Below are 27884 nucleotides of genomic sequence, written 5' to 3' on the forward strand. Positions count from 1 at the left end.
AGTCCCATAGACTTTCATTGAGAAACAGTTATTTCTCTGTCATTTTATTTGTCAGAATAACCATTCTTGCTTTAATGCTTCCTTCTTAACACATTCTTTCTCATCCTATTTTTGTTTTTAAGATATTTTTTTTCTTTATTGCCAGTTATTAAAGTTATTAGTTGACCAATCAGATGCTTCAGTAAAAGCATGTCGCTCCCGCTGGCCCCGCCTTGAACTTTTGATCGACAGATTCCTCCGTGCCATTTTTAGTGGGGGGTGTAGGCTCAAAACAAGCCAGAACAAGCTCACTCCTGATTGGTTGACAGTACTTCCTCTTAAACGTGACTCAGACCGACTCGGACTAATCGCTGTCGATGGGTTGCAATCGGGTTTGACACATCAGGGAGTGAGGCTCTTGCCTGATTTTTCAAGGGTGAAAGGTAATGCATTTCCTATGGGGGACCTCAATGCATGTTTTGTCCAGTTTTATTTAGAGGGTCTATGGTTGTGACATGTGGGTAGTGCCCTTTTCAAAACATGGGAGTACAAACTATTGTAGCATGATCACGAAAGGGTAAAGGGGTAAAAACTGAATAATTGCAGTTTGTGCCTGCCTGGAAATAAATAAGACCAAGACATACATTCAAGATGTAGTGCAGTGGTAGGGCACTTGACCCCTGATTAGAAGATTGCAGGTTCGATTCTGACTTGCCTGCCCATGTGTCAAAGTGTCCTTGGGCAAGACACGGAACCCCACATTGTTTCTGGTGGAAGGTTGCAGCAGTGTTTGACAGCAGAGCTGCCACCAGTGTGTGAATGAGTTTGTGACTGAAGGTAGAAAAGCACTATACAAGTATACGCCATTTACCATTCCCAGGAACAGAGCTGTGAAAGAGACAGCTTTGTTGACAGAAGTGTTGATAACTCTCTTTCGATTGGAAGTGGGAGACAAGAGCTAGTAAACATTAGAACATAAACAAAGAAGAATCTCCTCCTTGCCACTCACTGCTTGTCTTGAACAAGCAACCATTGCCCAGTGTAAACATATCTTGAGAAGGAATTGAAGGGATTGAATGGATTCCATAGACAGATGGAATTTTGCATATGCAAGACTTAATCAGCCCAGTCCAGATTTAGAACTTGGATGGATGGATTGTTTTCTACAAAGGAGAACAAAATCACACATACTTTTTGAATCATACCTGTTTCTGGGTTGTATGCTTCGCCGATGTTGGCTATCACCTTTTTCAATTTCAGGGTTTCGTCATCAGCATAAGGCCCAAAGTTGGTCCAGTTGCGAGAATCAATAAGTGCAGCGGAGAACGCCACCCGAGGTTTCTCTGCAGGTGGAGGCTTTCATTAGAGACAGGAAGCTGAGATCACAGAGAGACGACTTGCCGTAAATGTGATAGGACCAGAGCATGATAGATGGAATTCAGCAGACTCACCTCTTAATTTTCTTTCTCTTTCTAATTTCTCCACCCTGGTTGTCAGCTGCTGCAGCAGATTGTCATCGGCGGAAAACTGCCCACAGGCGAGGGAGAAGTTTAGAGCAGCATCTGTCAAACAGAGGTTTGAAGACCTTCTGTCAACAATATCTATGTAATAGATGTAGTTTCAGCAGCAGATGGAAGAATTTCTATCATTAGAAACATGTTTGCTCAACAAACAAGCATCAACTACTACATTGCCCCCAAGTATTCTGACCCTTCAGCTTTTGAAATTTCTTCAACTTTAAGAGCCACAAAAACATGAAGCTAAAAGCATTATTTGACACAAACTCCTCCACTGAAACAGCAGGTGATGGGTGGAAAACGGTAGACTGACCTCTCTCCATCTTCAGCTGTGCCACCCTGGCAGTCAGCTGCTCCACTCTTGTCGTCAGCTCCGCCACCTGATTGTCTGGTGGACTCTGAGCTCCGACCAAGGCAAGCAACGCCACAAGAAACCACTTGGTCATGATTTCCACTTGAGGCGAAACAGACCAACAGCTGTTAACAAGACACGGACCGACTCTTTATACATGCTGGTTTATGGACCTTGGAAAGGTTCTGTTTGGACAACCCCCTGTGTTAATGATCCATTGAAAGTTCACTCAGTATATGTTAATTGATGATTGGTTAATAATAAAACATGTAATGTAAATATTTGACTCCTGCTGATTTGAAAAAAAAACAAGATAAATGAGTTTAGTTTTGTTTGTCGAGCGTAATTTCCCATCAGACTTTCTATCAGGTTGTTGCCCTGCACAAAGTCCTTCACCCCTTCTCTGTCTGTTGACATCGAGTTGAACCTTTGTCCCTGAGAAGCATCCAGAGTATAGGTGAACCCCAATCCCAGATCACCACCTGATTCAGATCAAACATAAACTATGAGTAGACAGACAAATATATCTCTACTCTTTCAACTCTTTGCTCTTTCAATCCTTTTGCTTGTTGCTTCCAATGTAAATGGGAAAATATTTTACTGGTAGTTTTCTTGGTTTTGTTCTGAGGTGGTTGTTGTGGTGAAAAGTATAGAAGTCAACCTCTTAACAGAAGATTGCAGGCTTGGTTTCCCCCTTGCTTGGCTATTTTTTAAAATGTCCTTGGAACATGTATCCCATTTTTTCCTGGTAGTTATGGAACTGACTACTCAGCGGAGTCATCTTTGTGTGTAACGCGGACTGTAACTATATAGCACTCATCAGCTATCAAGTAAGGTAGAAAAGCACCATATACACTTTGTATATTCATGCAGTGGGTGGGCTTCTTGGAATCTTCACTTCTGGTCATCTTAGAAGCCAGTGATCCATCACATCTGACCCAGATGGGATCTTGAGTCTTCCCCCTTCCATTTCACCTATTTTCATAAAATTGAGATTGGTTCTGGTTCTTCCAATTTTTATGACCTCCACAGTCAACCACTTTACACCTGTCCTGTGAAAGACATCCTCTTTGGGCCTGGAGGTCATGAGGGCATCACCTTGGTGGCTGCAGTTTACTTTTGAGTGACACCAGTGCTGTAAAGCATGTGAGCTTGGCTGATTGATTACTTTTGTGAACCATGGTTCAAGTAACTACTTGATTCTGATTTTCTGCAGGGTGTGGATTAAAAAGTGACATACCACAGTAATAATACACGCCAAAAAAAGAAGTTCCAGTCACATAGCCTAATTAACCCTTAACATGTTTTCAAAAAATTAAAAAAAACATCTATATAAGTTGTCATACCTCATTCCACAGTTTATCAGTACTTATTTTATAGTTTAATTCAACACTGTTGCTTTATTTATTAATTTTGAAGAGTAGGATGCAGCAGAAGAGAAAGATGTGAAAAAAAACATAGGAAGGAAGACACGAGGCACACGGACAAATTGAACAATTTAATTTGTTTCTTTTAAACAAAGTTTTGCTTTATCATCTGGACAAAAAACAAGCATAAGAGGTCAACTTTCCCTCAAAAATGATGCTTTATTTTTGTAAAGAAGCAATTCAAAGAAAAAATATCGAGATTAAAGTACTAAAAATTAAATGAATAAATTTTCTGTTCTTTCTGAGTGACCATGGTATAAGCGGGATAATGTTCCTTGAAGGGCGCATTATCTGAAATTAATGGATTTCGCAGAAGCAACTATCCAATGCTTCCAAAAATGTATCCCTTACTTCTTTGATAAGTGTGAGCACAGATTGAATTGTCCTTTTTATAATGCATAGTTTCCCAGTAGACTGTTTCCCATATTACCACAACACAATAAATTGAGAATTAAAGTTTATGTTGTACACTGATTACATACCACCCAAGGAAAATGTAAGTTTTAATAAAAGAATTGATGTGATACCGTAAGATGTGTAGAAATGAACTTGTATTTGCTATAGTCGTATCGTTCTTTGTGTATTTACAGTTCATTTCATTATTTGAAGTCTTATTTATCGTCCAAAGCGTTTGATTATACGACAAAACTGCAGGTTCAGAAAAAAATACACCAAAGAGAATTTTAAACAATCTTTATTTGGGTTTTGGTTTTCTTATACTGTAATTAATTACTTTAATTCTAAATGTCACAACACCTTTCCCTGCCATCTCACTGAGGTATTTCAGGGAGATTCCATGGGGAAAACAAGGAAACCAGTGAAGGTGCTGAGCCGACTCTGATCCACGATGGTATTGCCCTGCATCAGCTGGACATAAACTTTGTCTCCCTGCTCCAGTTCCACAGCCGCCCCGTTGGAGGCGCTGGCCTGTGTGCCAGCTTTGTGGTAGATCTCAAAGATGTCCTCCCCATTTTTCTTCAGACCAGCGTTCAGTTTCCCAGTTCTTCCGACGATCCCAGTGATACGGAAGTAGTAGAGTCCCTTTACTGGAGCCGTGAAAACACCTGAAGTGGAATCACAGACAGAGATTCAAGTGGAATCCTGCTCCTTTAACTGCACGAGTTATGCCTCCTCAGATAACAACTCAAGAAAGTTTGTTTGGTAAAATGTTCAAAGAACAAACAAGTCATTCATAATCATTTGTCAAAGAGCAGCTTGCAAACATAACAGGTCACTGAAAAAAGGAAGACACAATAACAGTTGTGTTTTGGTCCAAACCCTAAAGAAAGATCTATAATTCTATAGGTGTTTGGTGTGCCTTACCTGTCTCTGTGTCGTATGCATTTCCAACATTGGTTAACACCTTCTTGTAAACCAGGGTTTGGTCAGCGTCAAAAGGTCCCACGCTGGTCCATGAATTCTCCTCTAAAAGAGCCACTGTGAACGCCACCTGGGAACTCGCTGTAGGAAATCAGCAGATTTTATTTAATAAGAAAAGCGGTCACCAGGGGAGGGTTGGATGGTTTAGGTCAGCACACTTGCCCGTGTTTTCGCTTTCCCTCTCTAGCTGCTCCACTCTGGAAATCAGCTGGCGCAGAATAACATCTGCAGGGTTCTGAGCCCCAACCAGACTGCAGGCAAGAGCCACCAGAAGAAACCAGCGGGACATCATCTCTGCTGAAGGAGAACCGGATGGAGAGCAGCAGAATGGAGACAAACTGCCTCATTTATACACGCTTAAATCTGATCTCTGAACCTGGAGACTCTGTTTGAACAAGCTTGCTTAATGATTCACGGAGTATGATTCTAAACTGTTTAGTTAAAGATGCCCTTAATACTGCTAAACAAGCAGCTCTTATCTATCAACTAACCTTACACAACAGTCAGCAGATATTTGCAAATGTAACATTCAGGTGAAGAAAAATATTTTTTTCTCAAAGTCTAATGTTCCCTCACTGGTCTTCTATGGTTACCGTCCATGACGGTGTGTCAAGGACTTCTCCTTAATTTTAATAAAGGATCAAGATTCAGAGACGTGTCCTCAGATCAACAATTGTATCAACAACATTCAGATTTAAAGTATCTGTCAGGGTTAGGGTTGCTGTCGCTTTAAGATTTCCTTAAAAAAAAAAAAAGGCAATGTGAGAAAAAACTTGAGGATTTCTGGGGTCATATAAACTGAATCTACAGTTCTGGAGCATTGAAGTCTAAGACCTTTGTTTTGGCATTTTATTGGTTTCATCCAGTGAATCACATAATACAACATAAACCTTAATCAATTCTGCTGGTTTGACAAATTTCAAGCTGCAGTGTGACTGCAAGCAGTTTGTAGACGCATTACACAAATGCAAATATTAGACAAAGCAGCAAAGGTCAAACCCAGTCTAGTAACTTTAACCTTTGAAAGATAAATGCTTACACTGCACTTGTGACTAAAATTTAAACTAAAAACAGAAATGGAGACCTGAACTTGAGACTAGAAATTAGGTCATGCCTAGGTCTCACACGCAAAGACTTAAAACTTTAGGTTTACTTGTTTATTATCATTTTTTTTTCAGCCGCAGGATATCACGGTCAAGCCAAAAATAAAAGCTCTTTGTATAAAGCTTTTTGCACTGAGAAAAGAGAAACACCAACTTCCTTTTTCGGTGCCCACACATTTTTGTTTTTAATTGTTTTTTTTAGTTTAATGACAATTTGTGATTATGAAATAGTCCTTTTCAAATAAAAGAAAACGAGTATGTCATTTTTTCATCTATAAGTGCAATACACAGAAAAGCAATTTGAAGTTTAGCTTTCTTTATAGAAGTCCTCCATCATAAGAAAAATGTCAGAAGACCATGTTAAAAACACAATTTTCATTAGAGTGGGTCTTCGAGGGAATAGCCCACTTGTGCTCATCTTATGGATGTCTGGGCCTTAAACTCGTACAAGTCAAGCCCTCCACACGTGCTTGTGACTAAGGCTTCATTTCTGAGCCTGTGAAGCTCATTAATAAACAGAAAAAGGGAATTTGACGTTGAAATCAAAGGATTTTACTTTCTTGTGCAAAAAACTATCTAGTGGTTGCTGGCTGACTGAACCTTACTCCAGTAAATATCGCTTTTAAATATATATCAAACAGAAGGTCATCATATTATATATATGACGTAAAAAAGGATCCTCAAAAAAGAAAACTGTTCTAAATTCTTCTTCCCCTTGCGCATGGCTGGGCCTGGGCACAGGCAAGCTAGGCACCCACCTAGGGCACCATCTGCTGGAGGGGGTGCCAAAGTGCAATGATTTTTTTTTCTTTTACACTTTGACACACCTCTGAGGAGCGGGGAGCAAGAATCACTGTTCGCCTTGGGCACCATGCAGCCCAGGGCCGGTGAACACAATTCATGCCCCAGGTACATTTTCCTCTCTGAAGTGCCGCCTAGTGTCAAAAACCATGCACTGCAGAGGAGGTCCTTCATTAGGTCAACAACCTGATTTGACGTCTGACGGGAAGCTAACCTTACTGATAGAACGTTGTTTCCCAGAAGAGGCTAATCGGTTCAATTTTTTTTTTTTTTTGGCAGAGTTGACCTTGACAAGATGAAGAAACTGTTTATGCTTGATTTCTGTCACTAAATAGTAAAACGTTCATAACCGAAAAGAGGAAGTTATCGCTGGATGATGAGGCTGGAATAAAGTCAGTGGAATAACCCTCAGATTAAATCATAAATTCAAATTTAGTCAAATTAAAAAAATAAAAGGGTATTAACATATTGGAGAATATTCATTAGTAACAGAACCTTTTCAAACAAAACCTTATCTCAGTCCAGAGGTCAGACCCAAATGTGTATAAATGAGCCAGTCGTTCTCAGGTCCACAGCCTGCCAGCCTGTTTCTCCTTCAGCAGAGATGATATCCAGCAAGAACTATAAAACCATTTAATTTAATATGTAATTAAGGAAGTATGACATATAATTAGAGCTGTCAGGCAATTAAAATTTGTAATCGCGATTAATCGCATTTTGTCCTGAGTTAACTCGCGATTAATCGCAAATTGATATGTGGCCTTTTTTTAAGGAAAAAGTGTGGAATTTAACAGTATAACAGTTTAATAATTTAACAGTTCGACATTAATTATGAAAACAAGAATGGGAAAACTAATAGTTTTCATCAGAAATACTTTATTTTGTAACATTGTATTGAGATAAACTTCCTTAACAATAAAAGGCTGTAACATAAAATCCCTAACAAAAGCCCAAGTGCAAGTGAAGGGCATTTTAAATTATAAACTTCAATCAACGTTCAGTAAAATGAAATAAAAAACATCAAAAATAAAATTTCCATAACACTTTCATGTTCATTTTTTGTCAGGACCAAATCTTTTCCTCATCTGCTGAACTGCAGTAATAAATGAAATAGAGATTTATTATTTCCAATTAACTTGTGTTTTTTAAAACATTAAAGACTGAGAAAAGCGGGATACACTGTGGATAGTTTGACAGTCTGTTACTGCCGCCGTGTTCTCTGGCTGCAACTCGATGCAGCGACGTGTCCAGCGGAGCTCACGCCATGAATATGCCGGCAGACAGACCGCTATGCTGGGGCTGGATCACGCTTAAACCTCCAGAACTTTGGGATATGTTGCATATTTTCACGCGGCCAAAGAGGGACGGGCCACACACTCAAAGCTGAGATTGATCTTTACATCTACAAATAACTGGCGTTGTTTAACCTACATTTAAAACGTCCCCCGGTGCGCTTGCTGTTCGGAACATCGGGGGTGCGCAGCTCTCGGGACGCGGCGCCGGACGCGAGCCGGTACCACCAGACGTGGTACTGGACGCGAACTGGAGCCGGGTTAGGGTATAGGGGCTCTCCAGGTCCTAGCGCTGGCCGGTTTTAGCTCGCAGCTCGGAGGTTGGAGACCCGCCTGTGATCTAGTGAGAGCAGCGGGTAAGTTAAAGGGCGGGACGCCCGCACGCGCGGTGCGGAAAGGCACGTATAAGAAAAATCCGCGATTAATGCGTCAAAAAAATTGTCGCCGTCAAGCACATGTCAGATTAATGCGTTTTTAACGCGACAAATCTGACAGCCCTACATATAATTATTAATCTATTTTTGTTGAAACCAAATATTTGCTGTGAAAAGCCTCATTTTAGGTATTTTAGATGAAATTTGTAAAATTGTGACAAAGTAAAAATCAACGTACTAGGACAAAAGTGGCTTTATGAAGTTCTTCATCATAATAGACATCCAACTTTTACATTAGCACCACCAAGGGGAGTTTTTTTCAACCCCAAACAATTACAATACCTGTATATATATATATAGGTGTGTGTGTGGGGGTGTGTGTACAGGGCATGCTATAATCTGAGTCCCTGATTGATCAAAGGTCAGTGGGCTTCATTTTTAAGCACATTCAATGACCATGCATTTTATACCTAGAGCCTGGAAATAGACTTAAGAAAACTTTTTTTTTTTTTTAAGATAAAAATTGACTGAACACGAGCTTCAAACGCTGAAGCTCAAAATACTAGCATACGCATGTTTACATACACACTTCACTAGGAGTAGTTGCTTTCAAGCTTAGTTGAACATACCAGTAGAGTTTTTGGTACGTCCAAACAGAAACAGACACAGATTTGGTCTTTCAGTTGTTTTTAAGATATTTTTGTTCATTTTTTTTTTTTAGATACAATTTTCTGAGACATTAAAAATTATGTTGCGACAATGAAAGTTTCAGAAGAAAAACATGACAAGCATGGAAGTTGGATGTTTTTATTTCTTTGACTTGCAAGTTTGTACTCAACCAGAGAAAACCGAGAAACTGATTCCAGAGGGTTCTTACTTAAAATGTTTTGAAATAATAGCTTCAACTTCTCGGCCTTCTGGAAGTCAAGCACGCATACAGCTCTGTTAAATGGTCCAGGACCAAGATCACTTCCTATCCTTCTTGTTCCTCACATTTCTGCTCAGTCTACATGGGGAAAACCAGGAATCCGGTAAAAGTGCTGAGCCGACTCTGGTCAGCCACGGTCAAGTTTGGCCAAAGCTGGACGTAGACCCGGTCGCCCTGCTCCAGTTCCAGAGCCATCCCATTTGAGGTGCCGGCCTGTGTTCCTGCTTTTTGGTAGATTGCAAACATGTTCTGTCCATTCTTTTTGAGTCCTGCGTTTAATTCCCCACTGCTCCCAGCCATCCCAGTGACCCTGAAGTAGTAGAGCCCTTTGACTGGAGCCGTGAAGATGCCTGCAGTTAAATGAGTAGACAAATGGAGGGAGAAGTTAGTGGTCTGTTCCAAACTCCAACGGAATGAGTTGAGATTCCTTAATTCATTCACACAACAAACACGGTCAATCACCCCAAAAATCAATGAGTTTGTTTTGGAAAGAATCCGGAGAACATTTGATGGTGACACAATGCGTAAGCAGCATCTGTCAAAGAGCAGTTTGCAAAAAATGACAGATCAGCTAACTGGACGGTTGACAAGATTTCACTTTGAGTTCAAGCTTCAATCCAAATTCAAACTTGAAGGAGTATCAAGTCAGAAAGTGAAGCAGCAGCAGTGGAAGATATCTAATGAGGTGAGGCGACAAGTCAAAGACCCTTTGAGCCATACCTGTCTCTGGGTTGTATCCATTTCCAACGTTGGTCACGACCTTCTTGAATTCAAGGGTTTTGTCGGCATCAAACGGCCCCACGTCGGTCCATTCCTGAGTCTCAAGAAGTGCAGCCGAGAAGGCCACCTGTCTCACTGCAGGAGGTCAGATGTTTTCATTAGAGACAGGAAGCAGACATTGTGCAGTTTTAAGGAAAACCAGAGAAACACCTGCAGACATCCTGCAGAGGAGCAGATGAGCTCAAACAACTTACCTGATACATCCCTCTGGAGCTCCTCCACTTTGGTTGTTAGCTGTTGCACTTTGGTGCTTAGCTCCTGCAGTGTGGGGTCCTGGGCACCCGCCAAACCACAGGCAAGAGCCACCAGAAGAATCCAGCTGGACATCATCTTTGCTGAGGGAGAACCGGGCTTAGAGCAGGCTGAGGAACTGAGACCGACTGGCTCATTTAAGCACATTTGTGTCTGACCTCTGGACTGGGAGAAGGTTCTGTTTGAAAAGGTTCTTTTAATGATTCCCAAAAGATCTGAGTATTCATGCATATATCAAGATATGTCTGTTTTCTTACTTAATTTTTTTTTCAGAAAAAAGACTCAATGTATGATTTGAGAATATGGTTTAATCTGAGGCTCATTCCACTGATTTTAGACCACCCTCATCACCCAGAATTAACTTCATCATTCTGGTTATGAAAGTTTTATTGTTTAATGACAGAAACCAAACAAAACCAGTTTCTACAGGTTATCAAGGTCAACTATCAAGGTGAACTGCTTAGCCCCTGTTAGGAAATAATGTTCTATCAACAAAGCTTTTTTTAAATCAAACCAGGTTTGTTGACCTGATAAAAGACCAAGAGTGCCTAAGGTACTGTGGATCATGTCCGTTAGTTTTGCTACATACCAAGGGGAAAGAGAACTTGTGTGTGTGTGGAGGTGTGTGGGGGGTGCGTGTGTGTATGTGTGTGTTGCAGTTACACTTTAATAAAATGACTCACTGTTGCATACAAATTCAAAATTTGGAATACATGGAGTCTGGTCAGATCAACAAGAAAGTCAGATGCATTAACTCTTGGGTGAAATTAAATTATTTCTGTTCTTCATCACATTTACATGCACAGTAATTATGAGTTGCGGGGTTTAAAACTGCACAAGTAAAAGTCTTGTTATTTTAAATGAATTATTTGAGAGAGAACATATCAGATCTTTTTCCTGGTTAAGTTGGAGGAGGCCTCGCTCAGGGAGGCAGGAAGCAGAGCAGGAGGCAGCTGGGTTTGAGGTCCATGTTTAGTTTTAGTTGTCCCGGTTTTGTTTTGTTTTGTTTCCCCTATTTGTCCTCAGCAGTCTCACACTACTGGGTTTTGTTGTTTTAGTTTGGGGTTGAACCTTGGTAGTCTTGATTTGCAGGCTTTATTTGTTTTCTTTAGGAGGATTTGGTTGGGGAGGTCTTAGCAGGGAGCTGCTGACTCTGACAGTCGACATGGGTCAGCAGTCTCCCTGACTTATTTTATGTTAGGCCAATCTTCCAATTTGTTTTAGTTTGTACTTTTATTTCAATCAGTGCAGTAATAATTTCATTTTGGTCTTTCTTTCAGGACATGGGGTTTTCTTTATTTAATAAACTATGTTTTGTTTGTTCTTACTTGGTGAACAGTTTTTATGCTATTGTCCCCTTTTTCATTTCCACCCGCACTTGAGGCATGTGTGCCCATTGCGGATATGACTTATGGGGTTCTCTTCTGGGATGGATTCCATTTTGGCCAGGGGCGTCAGTTTTCTTTTGGGCAATATTTAGTTGGAGCCAACACACACTTATGCAGTCAAGGAAAATGGGAATTAGAATCTAACAATATAATTATAAATGATGATTTATGTACAACATGCTACAAAAGTATTAAAATAACAGACTTGGTGTCATTTAATTTTGGCCAGGCACAAACCACCATTATTAATCTCCCCTCAGTAGCACCATCTTCCATTGATTGGGAGATTGATGGTTTGATTCTCGCCTTACCCATCCAGATGGCAAAGTGTCCATAGGCAAAACACTGAAGCTCACATTGCTACTGGTGGTTATAGGTTGGCACCAATGTTTTCCAACGAAGACACCATCAGTGTATGGATATGTGTGTTCATGGGTGAATGGGATTGTGTCTGTAAAGTGCTTTAGGCCTTCAAGGAAGGTACTAAGGGCCTTAAAGGTACACTCTATTTACCATGATCGATTTTTGAACCGTTGTCACTTCGGTGATTTGAAAAGGACACTACCATACCAGATGGCTGTGTGTTTTATACCAACCACCTGGAAACTGACATAAAAACTTGTATAGTGATGCATGGACGCGGGACTTTAGAATCCAACAGAATGTGCATTTATATAGACTTTGAACTCCAAGTGGTTACTCTAACGCACGTTTCCAAAGGCAGTGTAAATGTATTATTAGAGTTTCGGGGTATGCTCATACAAGAACAAACAATGATTTTGAATTTCAGTTGTATTAGGATTTAAAATCTCATGTTTTCAATATAACTTTTAAAAAAAGAAATGACTAAAAGCAATGGAAGTTGGATATTTTTATTTCTTTGACAGACTTGAAAGATTGTTTACTTTCTGTTACAAAAGTTTGTGGAGATATTATTTCCACTTTAAAGAACCCCTAAAAAGAAAAATGTTCTATATTCCCCTTTGTATGTAGCAAACTAACATAAACATGATCCATGCTACCTCAGGTAACCTTGGTATTTTATTAGGTCAACAACCTAGTTTGACGTTTGAGGAGAAAATATCTTTATTGATAGAACATTATTTCCTAACAGGGGCAAATCGGTTCACATTTTTTGGCAAAGTTGACCTTGATAACCAGTAGAAACTGGTTTTGTTTGGTTTCTGTTATCAAACAAAAATTTTCACAACGAAAATGATGAAGTTAATTCTGGGTGATGAGGTTGGTCTAAAATCAGTGGAATGAGCCTCAGATTAAACCATATTCTCAAATCATACATTGAGTCTTTTTTCTGAAAAAAAAAAAAGTAAGAAAACAGACATATATTGATATATGCACGAATACTCATTTCTTTTGGGAATCATTAACAGAAACTTTTCAAACAGAACCTTCTCCCAGTCCAGAGGTCAGACCCAAATGTGTATAAATGAGCCAGCCGGTCTCAGTTCCTCAGCCTGCTCTAAGCCCGGTTCTCCCTCAGCAAAGATGATGTCCAGCTGGATTCTTCTGGTGGCTCTTGCCTGTGGTTTGGTGGGTGCTCAGGACCCCACACTGCAGGAGCTAAGCACCAAAGTGCAACAGCTAACAACCAAAGTGGAGGAGCTCCAGAGGGATGTATCAGGTAAGTTGTTTGAACTCATCTGCTCCTCTGCAGGATGTCTGCAGGTGTTTCTTTTCCCTAAAACTGCACAATGTCTGCTTCCTGTCTCTAACGAAAACATCTGACCTCCTGCAGTGAGACAGGTGGCCTTCTCTGCTGCACTTCTTGAGACTCAGGAATGGACCGATGTGGGGCCGTTTGATGCCGACAAAACCCTTGAATTCAAGAAGGTCGTGACCAACGTTGGAAATGGATACAACCCAGAGACAGGTATGGCTCAAAGGGTCTTTGACTTGTCGCCTCACCTCATTAGATATCTTCCACTGCTGCTGCTTCACTTTCTGACTTGATGCTCCTTCAAGCTTGATTGAAGCTTGAACTCAAGGTGAAATCTTGTCAACCGTCCAGTTAGCTGATCTGTCATTTTTTGCAAACTGCTCTTTGACAGATGCTGCTTACGCATTGTGTCACCATCAAATGTTCTCCGGATTCTTTCCAAAACAAACTCATTGATTTTTGGGGTGACTGACCGTGTTTGTTGTGTGAATGAATTAAGGAATCTCAACTCATTCCGTTGGAGTTTGGAACAGACCACTAACTTCTCCCTCCATTTGTCTACTCATTTAACTGCAGGCATCTTCACGGCTCCAGTCAAAGGGCTCTACTACTTCAGGGTCACTGGGATGGCTGGGAGCAGTGGTGAATTAAACGCAGGACTCAAAAAGAATGGACAGAACATGTTTGCAATCTACCAAAAAGCAGGAACACAGGCCGGCACCTCAAATGGGATGGCTCTGGAACTGGAGCAGGGCGACCGGGTCTACGTCCAGCTTTGGCCAAACTTGACCGTGGCTGACCAGAGTCGGCTCAGCACTTTCACCGGATTCCTGGTTTTCCCCATGTAGACAGAACAGAGATGTCAGGAACAAGAAGGACAGGAAGTGATCTTGGTCCTGGACCATTCAACAGAACTGCATGAGTGCTTGGCTTCCACAAGACCAAGAAGCTGAAACTTTTATTTTAAAACATGTCAAGTTAGAACCGTTCAGAACCAGTCAATCACTTTTCTGTGGTCAGATAACTTACAAGTCTGTCAAAAAATAAAAAATAAATAAAAATATCCAACTTCCATTGCTTTTTGTCATGTTTTTATAAGTTTTATTAAAAATTTTAGATTTAAAATCATAATATAACTGAAAATCTAAATTAGCGTTTGTTCTTGTATGAATACACCCCAAAGATCTAATAATACATTCACACTAGCCTTGGAAACGTGCGTTCAAGCAACCACTTGGAGTCAACAGTCTGTGTAAATCCATGATATTTAACATTGCGGGTTTAGTGTCTTGCCCAAGGACACTCTGACATCCGGGCGGGCAAACCAAGAATCGAACCCGCAATCCTCCGACCAGGAGTCGTCCGCCCTACCGCTGGGGCACAGGCTACCACAAAATCTGGCTACCGAAACCCCCATTCATTTTAGTGTCAAAGACCATTTATTCAATGCATAAGCCAAAAATAGCATTGAAAAGACAAAAGCATTATAATCTACTATAGCGAAAATGTTGTGGATAAGTGTGTTCATGGGTGAAAGGGATTCTGACTGCAAAGTGCAAGGTAGAAAGTGCCATACAAGTATACTCCATCTACCATGTTTGATTTTGGAACTGTTGGCACTTCCGTGTTTTACAAAAGACACTACTATACCCAATGACTGTGTGTTTAATACTTAGAATCTAGAAACTGACATAAAACCTTATGTAGAGGTGTGAGTGGAAGAATTTTAAACCCAGATGCCCGGAATGTGCGTTTGCATCAATTTACATAGACTTTTCACTGTAAGTGGTTGCTTGATTGTTTTCAAGGCCAGTGTGAATGTACTATAACAGTTTCAGGATATGATCCTACAAGAATAAACACTGATTTGGACTTTCACTTGTGTTAGGACCTACAATATATTTCATATCATGGAAATAAAGAAAAAAACAAGACATGAGTGAAGTTGGATGTTTTTATTTTTTTGTACTCGACCAGAGAAAACTGATTAACTGATTCTAGATGGTTTTTGCTTGTCATGTTTTAAAATAAAATAGTTTCAGCTTCTTGGTCATGCAGTTCTGTTGAAGGGTCCAGGACCAAGATCACTTCCTGTCCTTCTTGTTGCTGGTATTTCAGCTCTGTCTACACGGGGAAAACCAGGAATCCGGTGAAAGTGCTGAGCCGACTCTGGTCAGCCACGGTCAAGTTTGGCCAAAGCTGGACGTAGACCCGGTCGGCTCCAGTTCCAGAGCCATCCCATTTGAGGTGCCGGCCTGTGTTCCTGCTTTTTGGTAGATTGCAAACATGTTCTGTCCATTCTTTTTTCTATTATTTCTGTCTATTCATGAGCTTTAGGCTGAAAAATGGTGTAAACAATTGATAACACACTGTATTAAGCATCTAATGTATGTATATATGTATGTACTTTATGTATGCCTTTTATTCTGAGGCAAGTTTATGAGGAGCAGCTGGAATGGTGCAGCTATAATGTTTAACCACAAGAAGGCGCTGAACTAAGGACATTCTACAGTATGCTACAGGTAAGTATGAAAGAACAGACAGTTTGGTTGTGTGCAAGTCTGTTCACCACTCACCATTTCAGGCACTAGGGGGCACTGACCTTTTATAGAGGTGTCCAAATGCACAAATCTAAACTCCAGTGGTCCTAGAATTTTTCCAAAAGTCTCTGGAAAAGCTAGTATGAATCATATAAGACGGAGGGTCTAAGGGCAGAGGTAACCAGTTTAGTTTAGTCTGTTTAGTTTAGCAACCAATAATTGTCTATATTTTATGATTTCTTTTTGCCTTTGTACAATTACCGGTATGAAGCCCAGGGAGAGAACTGCTTTGGGCCATATAAAAGAAAAAAACTGAATTGAATCAATGCACTACATTCACAAATGCAGAATACACTGCCTTTTAATTAGTTTTAATGTGGAAAACATTTATTTATTTGTAAATTTTATCCAACTTTTTAACATCGGATAAGAGTGGAATCATAAATATCTTTGAAATACATTAAAATCCACATAAAATACTTCTTGATTACATGCTGAACTTATTCCATTCCTAGTTATAACCAAGAAGCAACAAACAGATTTAAAAAAAAACTGAAGGGTGAGGTCAAACAAGAGAAATTTCTAACAGATCTGATGCAAAAAAAACTTTGGTTATTATTTTATTGGTATATTTTTATTCTTTCGTCATGACAACTGTAGGAAAAGAGAGGTGGAAATGTATTTTCCCCCAGATTCAATTTAAACTTTTTACATTGCTTGCGGTTAGTTTTTTTTATTAGCAGATGAAAGGAAACTATTTCTAGAGTATGAACTTGGTGTGACTTCAGAGAGGATTATTGTTACATCTCCTTCTCTTCATCTGACCTGTTGAGATATTAGAAATAGGCCTTGCAGGAAATAATGTGAATAATTAAGAGCCTATTGAAACCAGGGGCAACATTTTAATATATATATATATATATATATATATATATATATATATATATATATATTAAGTTTTACATAAAAGGTTGCTTTCTTTACAAAAATAATTTCTATTATTTAAAGATTTACTTTTTGCAACTTTATGAGGATGAAATTTGTTCTTTTCCTTTCACAAAACAAACTCCCTGCCCTTAAGTTGAAGAAAACAGTAGTTGGGAGTACTGAACTCAAATATTAAAACAATCCTAATGAGTCTTAACTAGTTTCTTTTCCTTCCTGATGAGATTCCTGAAACAGGAAGCTTTTATGGCATCAGATACAGTTGTTTAGTCTGTAAATGCACACAATTAACAGAACCATTGCTGGCTAGACATGCAATCTAGTCTGTTTGGATTGTTTCTATGTGAGACAGAATTGCATTTCATTGATTAAATCTCACAAATACTGGATCTTTTTTTTAACTAAATGCTAATTGAAACTTGTAAATAAATGCCTTTTATTTTGTGGAGATAACAGTCACATATTTTCTTTTGGTTAAAAAAAATCAATCAGTTTTAAGACAAAGACTGAAGGTTTAGGTTTGTGTTAAATACCTTAACATTTACTCACTTACATTTGTTATTTAAAAATATATATAAAACAACCAAAATACTCCAATAACTTTAAAATGAATGAATGAATGAATGAATGAATGAAATGGTTTATTTCAAGCAATCAGGTCATAATACATACATAACACATCACTTAATAAATCACAAGTAGATCACTTGAAAGGGAGTGAAAGGAAGCGAACTTATATAATCCCACCCTGACTCGACCATACCATTTTCTCTACATGAATTATCAATATCCGGTTCAGGACTTAATATCAAATATTAATAAAATCAGGCTATTTAATAATATTTAAATCAATTTGTTGTTTAAAAAAATAGTTCACTGAAATGCATTATGCATAAGATGTGAAGATTTATAGAGAAAGTCAAGCATCATGATTTAACTTTAGTTCTTTTATTAAAGAACATCTGGATTAAATGAACTAAATTTGGAACAAATTAGTGAGTGTCTTAGATTTTTGGACAGAAATGTCCACGAAGTTTTAAAAAATATGTTATTCCCTTTCTGAAGTTTGAGGTTTATGTCAGAAAATTAGGGCTGCTGCTGTGAGACATATTGAATGTCACATTTTCTTCATTTTGATGTAATCAAACACAGTACCGTTGTTAAAAACAATGACCAGAAAGGATGTCAAATCCTAGATTATAATTAATAGAAGCTGTGAGATATATATAGAACTCCATACTGGTACTTTTTTTGTTTTGTTTTTTTGTTACAAAGCATCATTCACTCTTTACGTTTATTTATTTGGTTGATTTGTGGCATAAATAAATGCTATTAAAAGTATTTTTCAGATTATTATTATCATCATCATCATTATGGTTAAGGATAACGCCAAACAAAGAAAGAAAAAACTTTTATTTCAACAAGACATCCTAAACTCTATAAGTACAGACTTGTTTGCTTTCATGAAATAATTGTGTTTGATACTAAAATAACTTATTAAATTATATCAAATGCAATTAATGTTTCGCCGCCACTTGTTTTACTTTAAAACTAAACTCATCCTGTTCTGGAGGTTATTTTATTTTGAAATCAGTCCGTCTAAATTGTGGTTCTCTTCGGGCCCGAACCCAGAGTGGTCCGGCTCCGTCCAGCCGCCGTCAGTGGCCGGTCCTCGGGATGATGCTCCGGGGTGAGTCGGCAGGTTGGACGGATCGTCGGCGGTGACCGCGGGGGAGTCGGAGGTGCTCGCGCCCGGAGAGCGCGCGCCCTGTCCGGATGGAGAAGCCTCCGTTATCCTGAAGGAGCGCACCTGGATGTGAACGGAAGTCACTTCTAAAGTGTTCCCACTCTGGGAGGTGAGTTCAGGTTCCTCCTGGACTGACACCTGAACGTCTCCATCATCTTCAGTAACATTGTTGTTTTCGTTTTGACAATTAATCCCAAACTTGTTGACTTGTTGTTGAGTTTCTTTAGCAGCTTCAGACCCAGTCCGGTTCAGTTTGGTCCCGGTTCGGAAGGTTGTAGGTTCCCAAATGAGGCTGTAATAAACAGCCAAGACGACGGCGGCCACAGACACCGCCAGCACGTAAGCCAGCACGGTGACCACCCTAACCCACTTCTTGTTGGCCCTGGCCATCTGCCTCGCCTTCTTGTCCCCGGTGTAGGTGGCTGGTTTCCCGCTCCCCGGGCTCCACTTCCGCTGCTGCCGCATGATGCGGCTCCTCTGCGGGCTGATAACGCAACAGGGGTCGGTGTGGGCGGACAGGGCGATAATAACAGCCTGCTCTTCCCTCCACTCATCCCAGATTAGAACTCTCTTACATGTTTCATTTTTGTAATCACTCTGACAAGTTAAACTGCATGAACCGGAAAACTTGAATGGGATTTTCAAAACAAAAGCACTTGACCGGAAGCGTTTCATTAGTGTGTGTGTTCCTGGTGTGTACATCTTAATTAAGGAAAATATGAAAGATTAAGTATTAAAAACGTAAGATATAAACAAATTCATAGTATCCCCGTTAAATATGTAGTTTCATATTTAGGTATCAGTATAACCAAGGCTATAAAATCTAAACAAAAACAGAACTTTCCCTGGGAGTTAAAAAATGTTATGAATATGTGGCTTCAAAGAGATTTATCTATTTTTGGCAGGATCCTCTTGACTAAAGCGGAAGCTATCTCAAGAGTAGTTTATCCTGCCTTATCTGTATATGTTTCTGTTCAACTTCCAAAGAAATAAACAACTTTTATTTAACTTTGTACGGAAAAGTAGACGTCACTATCTTCAGAAAGAACAACTTTATGCCCGCTTCGTAAAGGAGGTTATGATCTCATAAATTTCTCAAATTTGAACTAAACATTTAAAATTAACTGGATTCAAAAAAATGACTTAAACACTCAAGAACTAATGTTTATTTAAACAAAATTGGATGGATAAAAGAATTATATATGTTTCAGATCTTTTTGATGAGAATGGGACCCTTCTGGACTATGACAGGTTCTTAAATAAAACATGTTTTCAAGTAACAAGTAAAGAGTTCAACAGTGTAATGAACGCACTCCCCTCAGGATTAATTCAACTAATGACCTCACACCTAAAAAGTCAAAAGGAGAAATTTATTGGAACAATCTTTTAAGTGATATCAATTGGAAGAAAGCCTAGTTATTACCAGATCAATTTTGTATAAATACTAAAATTAAAGAAATACACAAACAAATTCTACATAACATTTACCCCACAAATATGTTTATGTTCTCAGATATAGAATATAACTTTAGTTTTTTTAAGGATTTCCCTGAATTTGTTCTTCACCTTTTTCACCACTGTAAATTCTCTCTTGAATTCTGGATCCAATTAGAACGTTTTATAAATACTGAATTAAACAATAATATTATAATACATTTTAAACAAATTCTTACACATTTTAGCTTGGTTAATAAAAAAGGTAGAAAATAGTATAAATATGTAACTCCTCCTATCTAAATTTTACATACGTAAGTGTAGAGTGAGAAAAACTACTCCAGATTTGAAAGTTTTAGGATATATCAATTTTATGAAAATCTTAAAAAGATGAATGCACCCAAGGCATATAACACTGGAACAATTTGTGCTTTATTGTGTGATGAATAATTATGTTTCTTGATATATATATATATATATATATATATATATATATATATATATATATATATATATATATTTGCTAGTACCTAAGTATTCTTTTCTTTTCTATTAATATTATGGTTATTTCTCACTTGGAATTATTTCATTTTGCTTGCCGTGCCCCTATTACCTTTTTGTATATTGTAATTGATTTTCTTTTTGAGATGACATTAGGTATTGATTTTTTACAGATTGTTTACAGTTTTAATTTGTACATTTGTATGATGTTCAATAAAGTTCTTGTGTAAAACTGTGTTGCTGGAGAAACACATTACATGCAGAAAAAACGAAAAAAAATTACCTCACTATTTACTTTTTTAAAATCAGTAATGAAAAAAGCAGTAATGCATTCACATTCAAAAACAAACACACAGTTTTGGATTGAGTTTTTTTTTATTATTATGTTTTTAATCTCTCATCTCTCAAACGTGAAAAATAAATTTTGCTTTACACCATTCAGAATGTGAGCTTCAATTAAGAAATAATAATTTTGTTGAAGAAAAGCCAAAAAGACTGGCCTCTGGGAGAGTTTTTTTTTTTAAATCGTGCTTTAATCATAAAACATAATAACTATTGTTGTAATTGTAGTTGTATACCCTTTAATCTGTATAGAACGGTATCCTTTTTCATGAAGCATAATAATACTTTTATTGTTCTAATTCATTAATAATTATAAACCATAACTGTTATTTTAACTTTTAACATGTCCGTTTTAATGTAGCTGACTTAAAATAACCAAGAAAAAAGTCACTTGACCTATTTTCAGTCAACTTGAAAAAGTATTGTTAGTTTTTCTGTCTGGTTCTGCAGCAGCTTTGGCGACGAACATCCAGGAAAACCTGCCAATCCCCCCCCAAAAATGAGAGAATATTAGCAGGAGAAAGATCAACAGCAAAAACAAAAAATCCTTTTGTTAATTGTTAAATGAGACTGTAGATGTATAAAAGGTGAGTGATCAAATATTATACATGAGTTAAACTGGAGAAATTTGATTGCATTTTCTTCAAATAAGTATTATACGGAAGAGGAAATCAGTCATGTCTAATTATATTTTTCAGCCCATTATTTCAAGGTAACGACTTAATAGCTTAATAAAACTAAATATTTTATTCTTGTTTCCGTAGTAACAATAGTTTAATAAGAAATTTGAGGTTTTTACATAATTTCTGTATATTAAAAAAGTTCCTAACAATTGCAGTACTTTTGTAAAAATGTCTTAATGAAAAAACATTTTTACGAAAAACAGTTGTGTTAACGGTAAATTAATGCAAAAACTAATATGATTTGGCCTTCATTTTATAAGTTGTTTTGTTACAAGATTTAGAGTAAACCCACCTGTGACTCTGATTGTGTTTCTTTAATCATCCAAGTTTTTCTTGGAGGATCCGTCTCTGGTCTTGGCCCTCAGTTTATTAACTTGTGCTTCAGCAATATCCGCCCGCTCCTCCGCCTCCTCCAGCTCATGCTGCAGCTTACGGACCTTGGCCATGTTGGCATTGGCTGCCTCCTCTGCTTCATCAGCTGCGTGCTTGTAGGACTTCACCTTCAGTTGCAGCTTGTCGACAAGGTCTTGCAGGCGTGCCAGATTCTTGCGGTCTTCCTCAGTCTGGTAAGTGAGCTCTTTAATCCTGCGTTCATATTTGCGCACTCCTTTAATGGACTCGGCTCCCCTCTTCTGCTCTGCATCCAGTTCATTCTCCAGCTCCCGGATGCGAGCCTCTAGTTTCTGGACCTGCTTCTTACCACCTTTCATGGCGATCTGCTCTGCCTCGTCGAGACGGTGCTGCAGGTCTTTGATTGTCTGCTCCATGTTCTTTTTCATGCGCTCCAGATGTGCACTGGTGTCCTGCTCCTTCTTTAGCTCCTCGGCCATCATGGCTGCATCTGTAATTGCCTTCTTTGCCTTCTCCTCAGCATTGCGGTGCTCCTGTATGATCTCCTCTATCTCATTCTGAAGGTTGAGCAGATCTGCCTCATGCTTCTTTTTCTGGTTGATCAGACTGGTGTTTTGGGAGTGCAGCAGCTGGATCCTCTCTGTCGCATCGGTCAGTTCCTGCTCGGCCAGTTTCCGACTTCTCTCTGTCTGCTCAAGGGCTGCCCTCAGTTCCTCCAACTCACTCTGGATCAAGTTGTTTCTGCGTTCCAGTAGAGTTATGTTTTCTCTTAAGTCATCATTGGAGTGCTGGGTATCATCAAGCTGTAGCTGTGCGTCTTTAAGGAACCCCTGGAGGGTCTTGACCTGCTTCTGAGCATCAGCTGCCTGCCTGTTAGCTTGATTTAACTGTATCTCCATCTCATTGAGGTCACCCTCCATCTTCTTCTTGACTCTCAGGGCCTCATTTCGGCTCCTGGTCTCAGAATCCAAAGATGATTGAAGCGACTCAAGCATCCGTTGGTAGTTTCTCTTGGCTTGTTCCATTTCTTCATCCTTCTCTGCTAGCTTGCGCTCTATCTCAGCCTTTACTTGGTTGAATTCCAGCTGGGCTCTGAGGATCTTGCTTTCTTCATGTTCCAGAGATCCTTCAGCCTCCTCAAGTGCAGATTGGAGCTCGTTCTTTTCCTGTTCAAGCTGCTTTCTGATCTTTTCTAGCTCATGGGCACTGCGGCCACCTTCTCCAAGCTGGTCAGTGAGGTCAGAGATTTCCTCCTGGAGGTTCTTGTTCTCTCTCTTCATTGTATCAAGTTGATCCAGTGACTCCTCAAAGGCATTCTTCAGTTTGAAGAGTTCAGTGCTCAGAGAACGACTCTCCTTCTGTGAAGCCTCCAATTCACACTGTGACTCTTCAAACTTCTGCTTCCACTCTGCCAGGACTTTGTCAAAGGTTCTTTGCTTTTTGTCCAGTGCTGCTGAGGCTGCATTTGACCTCTCCAGATCCAACATGAGATCTTCAATCTCATTTTGAAGGCGATGTTTGGTCTTCTCTAGCGATGAACACTTTGCGTTCACTGCTTCAATGGCCTCCTCTGCATCTTGCAATCTCTGTACAAGCTTCTTTTTCGCTTCCTCCAGCTCTTCTGTTCTTTGGATTCCATCCGTCTCGTATTTAGTCCTCCATGCCGCAACTTCAGTGTTGGATTTGGACAGGGCTCTTTGTAGCTCAGCTTTGGCTTCCTGCTCCTCTTCATACTGTTCACGGAGCAGATCACAGTCGTGACGAGCTGACTGAACAGCATGGGCAAGAGCATTCTTTGCCTTTACTTCTTCCTCCAACTGTCTCCGCAGATCTTCCACCTGCTGGTTGTAGGAGTTTTTTCCTCTGGTTAGCTGTGATATGAGACTTTCTTTCTCCTCCAGTTGGCGTCCAAACTCGCCATTCTCAGTTAGTAATCTAGCCCTTTGGGTGGTCAAGTCATTGATGGTCCTTTGAGCCTCCTCAAATTTACATTTATACTCATTCATGTTGTCTTCCATTGTACGACACATCTTTTCAATGTTGGCTTTGGACTTAACAATGCTCTCCATGCTTGAAGACAAGTCATCCAGCTCCAGCTTGAGCTCATTCTTTTCTTTCTCCAGTTTCTGCTTTACACGCTGCAGATTATCAATCTGTTCCCCCAGTTCAGCAACACTGTCAGCATGTTTCTTTCTCAGGGCGGCAGCAGTGGACTCGTGTTGGAGGGTTGACTCTTCAAGCTCTCTCCGCAGCTTCTGAAACTCAGCATCTCTCTTTTTATTTAGCTCCACCTGAGCTGACGTGGCTCCGCCAGCTTCCTCCAGACGTTCACTGATGTCCTCCAGCTCACGGGACAAATCTGAGCGCTGCTTCTCCACTTTTGCTCGCGCTGCACGTTCTGCATCCAACTCTTCCTCAAGCTCCTCAATTTTTGCCTGACTTTCTTTCAGCTTCTTTTGCAGCTGAACTGAATTGGTTTGCTCATCCTCTAGTTTTGAGTTTATTTGAGTGATCTCAAAGTCTTTCTTCTTTAGCTTTTCATCTAATTGCTGCTTATCATTCTCCAGGTCCATAATATTTTCCTGAGTGAGTTTTAGGTCCCCCTCCAACTTTCTCTTGGAGCGTTCAAGGTCCATCCTGACTTTCTTCTCTTGTTCGAGTGATCCCTCCAGATCATCCACCTGCTGCTCCAGTTTAGCCTTTGCTTTGGTAAGGCTGTTGGCTTTGTCCTCTTCACTCTGGAGGTCATCCAGTGTCTGCTGGTGGGCTTCCTGCAGAGCCTTTTTCTCTTTGGTCAGCTTCAAGATGTTCTCATCTTGAGAAGCTATTTCTTCTACCAGGTTCTTTACTTTGTTCTCTGTGGCATGTTTCTCCTTTTCTACCTTTGCTAAGGTCAGCTCAAGGTCATCAATATCTTTCTTTAGTTCAGAACATTCATCTTCAAGTTTACGTTTTTTAGCCGTGAGATCTGCATTGAGCTCCTCCTCATCCTCCAACCTCTCGTTCATCTCTTTTAGTTTGGCCTCCAGTTGAATCTTGCTCTTGATCAGCTGTTCACAGCGTTCCTCAGCATCTGTCAGAGTGTCCTGCTCAGACTGAATTTGCAGAGTCAGATCATTCTTCTCTTGGAGAAGAGTCACTATTTTCTCTTCTAGCTCTTTCCTTCTTGTTTCTGATTTCTCCATGGCTTCCTTCAACTTGCTGAATTCATCTTTCATGTTGGCCATCTCCTTTTCAGATTCTGCGCTCCGAAGCAGGGGTTTGATCTTGAAAAAGAGCTTCATCCATGGCCAGTTTTTCACACCAAGAAAAGACCTAAGGTTCCACTGGATGACCATCAGAGCATCTCGACGTTCCACAAGCTTCACAAACTGCTCCCTCATGAGGAGTCTTCTTGCATTTGCCTGGATCCTTGTAATGATGCGAGAGAGCTGCTCATCTCTCATCTCCTCCAGTGTTCCTAGCAGTCCAGCTTTAAAGAAAACTTTAGTGTGGCCAAACTTGTATTGAGTGTGGTCAATGCTCAGTGATCCAAGTAACTTCTCAGCACTTTTCTTGCAGTCAATGAACTGACCATCTGGGATTGCAGAGGCATTCAGGATCCTGTAGCGTTGCTTAAAGTCCCCATAGAGTACCCTGTTTGGGAAACCTTTCCTGCAGATCCTGATGCCTTCCAGCACACCATTGCAGCGCAGTTGGTGCATCACAAGGCAGTTATCCATCACCCCTGGAGTTTTCTTCTCATTAGGAATCAAACAGCGGACAAAGTGAGGATGAGTGGTTTTGAGGTTGGTCATGAGCTTGTTCAGGTTTTCCCTGTGAAGAGCAGATACTGTCTGAAATGATGAGCCTTTCTTTTTTGCTCCTTTGCTTCCTCCTTTGTCTCCACCATCAGTCCCTGCATAATTAGAGAACAGAAGACTTAGCAGCTTTAGGGAGGATTTCTGGTAGAGCCCAACAACGGTTTCATTCAAGGGGTCTTTATTTTTGACCAGCCAGCCTCCAATGTTGTAGTCCACCGTGCCTGCATAGTGAACAAGAGCAAAATGAGCTTCTGCTTTTCCCTTTGCCGCCCTAGGCTTCTCAAACATCTTGTTCTTGCCCAGATGATTATCATAGAGCTTTGCCTTAAATGTCTGGTCACTGGCTTTGGGAAACATACATTCTTCCTCAAGAATTGACAAAATCCCCATAGGCTTCTCAATCAGGTCAATACAGGCCTGCAGGTCCATCCCAAAGTCAATGAATTCCCATTCAATTCCTTCTTTTTTGTATTCTTCTTGCTCCAAAACAAACATATGATGGTTGAAAAACTGTTGCAGTTTCTCATTGGTGTAGTTGATGCACAGCTGCTCAAAGGTATTGAAATCAAAAATCTCAAATCCAGCAATGTCAAGAACTCCTATGAAATACTGACGATGCTGCTTGGTGTCAAGGGATTGGTTGATTCTGACAACCATCCAGTTAAACATCTTCTCATACACTGATTTTGCCAAAGCACCAATGGCGTAGTAGACTTGGTCTACACTTTGGCCCTTGGTGACATATTCATTTCCGACCTTAACTCTGGGATGACACAGTCCTTTAATGAGGTCGGCAGAGTTCAGCCCCATTAGGTAAGCTGATTTATCGGCAGCCTCAGTGCCATCAGGTTCAGCCTGCTCCTCGCGCTGTTTCTGTTTGAACTTCAAGTTACCATAGTGCATTATGGCACCGGTCAACTTGTAGACACCCATTTTCTCCTCTGGAGTAAAGCCAAGGACATCAAAGGCATTGTCGGTGGCCATCAGCTCCTCTGAGTCATTGATGGAGGCAACTGTGACCTCTCCTTGGGAGATATAGGAATAGTCATATGGGTTGTTTGTTATGAGAAGCAGATCCAGTAGCTCTGGCTTTTGATTGGACAGGATCTGGTAGAAGATGTGATAATTTCTTTCAGCCTTGAGCTGAAAGGTGACACGGGACTTCTCCAGCAGGTACGTTTCAATGTCAGCAGATGACAATTTTCCACTTGTACCAAAATGAATTCGAATGAATTTACCAAAACGAGAAGAGTTGTCATTTCTCAGCGTTTTGGCATTCCCAAAGGCCTCAAGTGCAGGGTTTGCCTGAATGATTTGATCCTCCAGTGTACCCTTGCTGCTGTCTTTTTTGCTTGCACCTCCCACTGCAGCGATGCTGGCAAAATACTGGATGACTCGCTTGGTGTTCACAGTCTTCCCAGCTCCGGATTCTCCGGTGATGAGGATGGACTGGTTCTCCCTGTCTGTCAGCATGTACTGGTAAGCATTATCAGAGATGGAAAAGATGTGTGGAGGAGCCTCACTTCTTTTCTTTCCTCTGTAAGCGGCCACCACATCGTAGTCGTAGACAGGCAGCCACTTGTATGGATTGACAGTGACGCAGAACAATCCAGAATAGGTGTAGATCATCCAGGCTGCGTAACGCTCTTTGAGGTTAAACAGCACGGCTGGCTCATGCAGGAAAGTAAACATAGCCATGTCTTCAATTTTATCAAACTTTGGCGGGTTCTGGGGATGAACATCTGATTCTTTCACGGTCACAGTGTTTCCATCCTCCTTTTTCACGGTCACCATCCCTCCATCTTTGCTCTGGATCTGACCTTTCATGTATTCCACTTTATCATCGACAACAAAGCATTCCGTCTTGATGTCAAACGGCCTGGTCTGAGCCTCCAAGCGCTCCCTCTCTGACTTCCTCAGAAAAGGAGCAGCCTTTCCGAACTCGGCCATCAGTGCATCACCCATGGTGGAGAGCGGTGTTGATCAGGAGTGAGAAGAGAATCCTTTTCTGCTAACGCTGAAGAAGTGTAGCATCTTCAAAGCTGTTAGTCATTTATATAAGCCCACCATGGACCAAATTAGGAGATATCTGTGTAGGAGAAATGATAGCTGGGCTAAATTCGTACCTTAACACACCAGAAGGGCAGATTCAGGACCTTTGGTTCCAAAAGTCCTTTTTAGGAGAGGCAGACCTTCACTGCTTATCAGCCCATGGATAGAGACCAGAAGCACTTCTTCATTTAGACTCATCCTCACAGGAGCTTGTGTACTGTAGCCCAACACGTTC

The 27884-nt window shown here is 40.2% G+C and overlaps 5 protein-coding genes across 5 annotated transcripts in view; 1 reads left to right on the forward strand and 4 right to left on the reverse strand.

Moving 5' to 3' along the window:
* LOC112157836 (complement C1q-like protein 4) overlaps positions 1-1982 on the reverse strand; it is a 3104-nt gene extending 1122 nt beyond the window's left edge. Inside the window, exons 1-3 of the mRNA XM_024290864.2 lie at positions 1810-1982; positions 1431-1541; positions 1185-1322 (exon numbers count right to left, since the gene is read on the reverse strand). Of these exons, the coding sequence (XP_024146632.1) occupies positions 1185-1322; positions 1431-1541; positions 1810-1942 (382 nt within the window). The 5' untranslated portion in view covers positions 1943-1982. The remainder of the gene's footprint in view (positions 1-1184; positions 1323-1430; positions 1542-1809) is intronic.
* Positions 1983-3952: 1970 nt separating this feature from the next.
* LOC112157837 (cerebellin-1) lies at positions 3953-4998 on the reverse strand (the record flags this gene model as incomplete). The annotated part of the gene is made up of 3 exons (XM_024290865.2): positions 3953-4339; positions 4599-4736; positions 4818-4998. Coding segments are annotated over 3 exons (600 nt in total), but the record flags the coding sequence as incomplete, so codon positions are not given.
* Positions 4999-9018: 4020 nt separating this feature from the next.
* Positions 9019-10308, reverse strand: LOC112157833 (complement C1q subcomponent subunit B-like). The gene is made up of 3 exons (XM_024290860.2): positions 10128-10308; positions 9874-10008; positions 9019-9503 (listed from the first exon to the last, which is right to left on the reverse strand). The coding sequence occupies exons 1-3, from the start codon at positions 10261-10263 to the stop codon at positions 9232-9234; spliced, it is 543 nt and encodes a 180-aa protein (XP_024146628.1). The 5' UTR covers positions 10264-10308; the 3' UTR covers positions 9019-9231.
* Positions 10309-13032: 2724 nt separating this feature from the next.
* On the forward strand, positions 13033-14325 carry LOC112158442 (complement C1q subcomponent subunit B). Its single transcript, XM_024291817.2, has 3 exons — positions 13033-13215; positions 13330-13464; positions 13828-14325. The coding sequence occupies exons 1-3, from the start codon at positions 13080-13082 to the stop codon at positions 14097-14099; spliced, it is 543 nt and encodes a 180-aa protein (XP_024147585.1). The 5' UTR covers positions 13033-13079; the 3' UTR covers positions 14100-14325.
* A 6780-nt stretch (positions 14326-21105) lies between these two features.
* myh6 (myosin, heavy chain 6, cardiac muscle, alpha) lies at positions 21106-27879 on the reverse strand. Its single transcript, XM_036210503.1, has 2 exons — positions 21736-27879; positions 21106-21239 (listed from the first exon to the last, which is right to left on the reverse strand). Exon 1 carries the CDS (start codon positions 27560-27562, stop codon positions 21758-21760), a length of 5805 nt encoding a protein of 1934 aa, XP_036066396.1. The 5' UTR covers positions 27563-27879; the 3' UTR covers positions 21106-21239; positions 21736-21757.
* Between the last annotated feature and the right edge of the window lie 5 nt (positions 27880-27884).

This window comes from Oryzias melastigma, linkage group LG24 (assembly GCF_002922805.2).
Source record: "Oryzias melastigma strain HK-1 linkage group LG24, ASM292280v2, whole genome shotgun sequence".
NCBI classification, from domain to species: domain Eukaryota; kingdom Metazoa; phylum Chordata; class Actinopteri; order Beloniformes; family Adrianichthyidae; genus Oryzias; species Oryzias melastigma.

Coding starts and splice junctions, on each gene's coding strand:
- LOC112157833 (XM_024290860.2), bottom strand. CDS start 10,263: ATGATGTCCAGCTGGATTCTTCTGGTGGCTCTTGCCTGTGGTTTGGCG. Junction 10,009..10,127: donor GCTCCAGAGGGATGTATCAG/GTAAGTTGTTTG, acceptor GACCTCCTGCAG/TGAGACAGGTGGCCTTCTCG. Junction 9,504..9,873: donor TGGATACAACCCAGAGACAG/GTATGGCTCAAA, acceptor ATTTAACTGCAG/GCATCTTCACGGCTCCAGTC.
- LOC112158442 (XM_024291817.2), top strand. CDS start 13,080: ATGATGTCCAGCTGGATTCTTCTGGTGGCTCTTGCCTGTGGTTTGGTG. Junction 13,216..13,329: donor GCTCCAGAGGGATGTATCAG/GTAAGTTGTTTG, acceptor GACCTCCTGCAG/TGAGACAGGTGGCCTTCTCT. Junction 13,465..13,827: donor TGGATACAACCCAGAGACAG/GTATGGCTCAAA, acceptor ATTTAACTGCAG/GCATCTTCACGGCTCCAGTC.
- myh6 (XM_036210503.1), bottom strand. CDS start 27,562: ATGGGTGATGCACTGATGGCCGAGTTCGGAAAGGCTGCTCCTTTTCTG.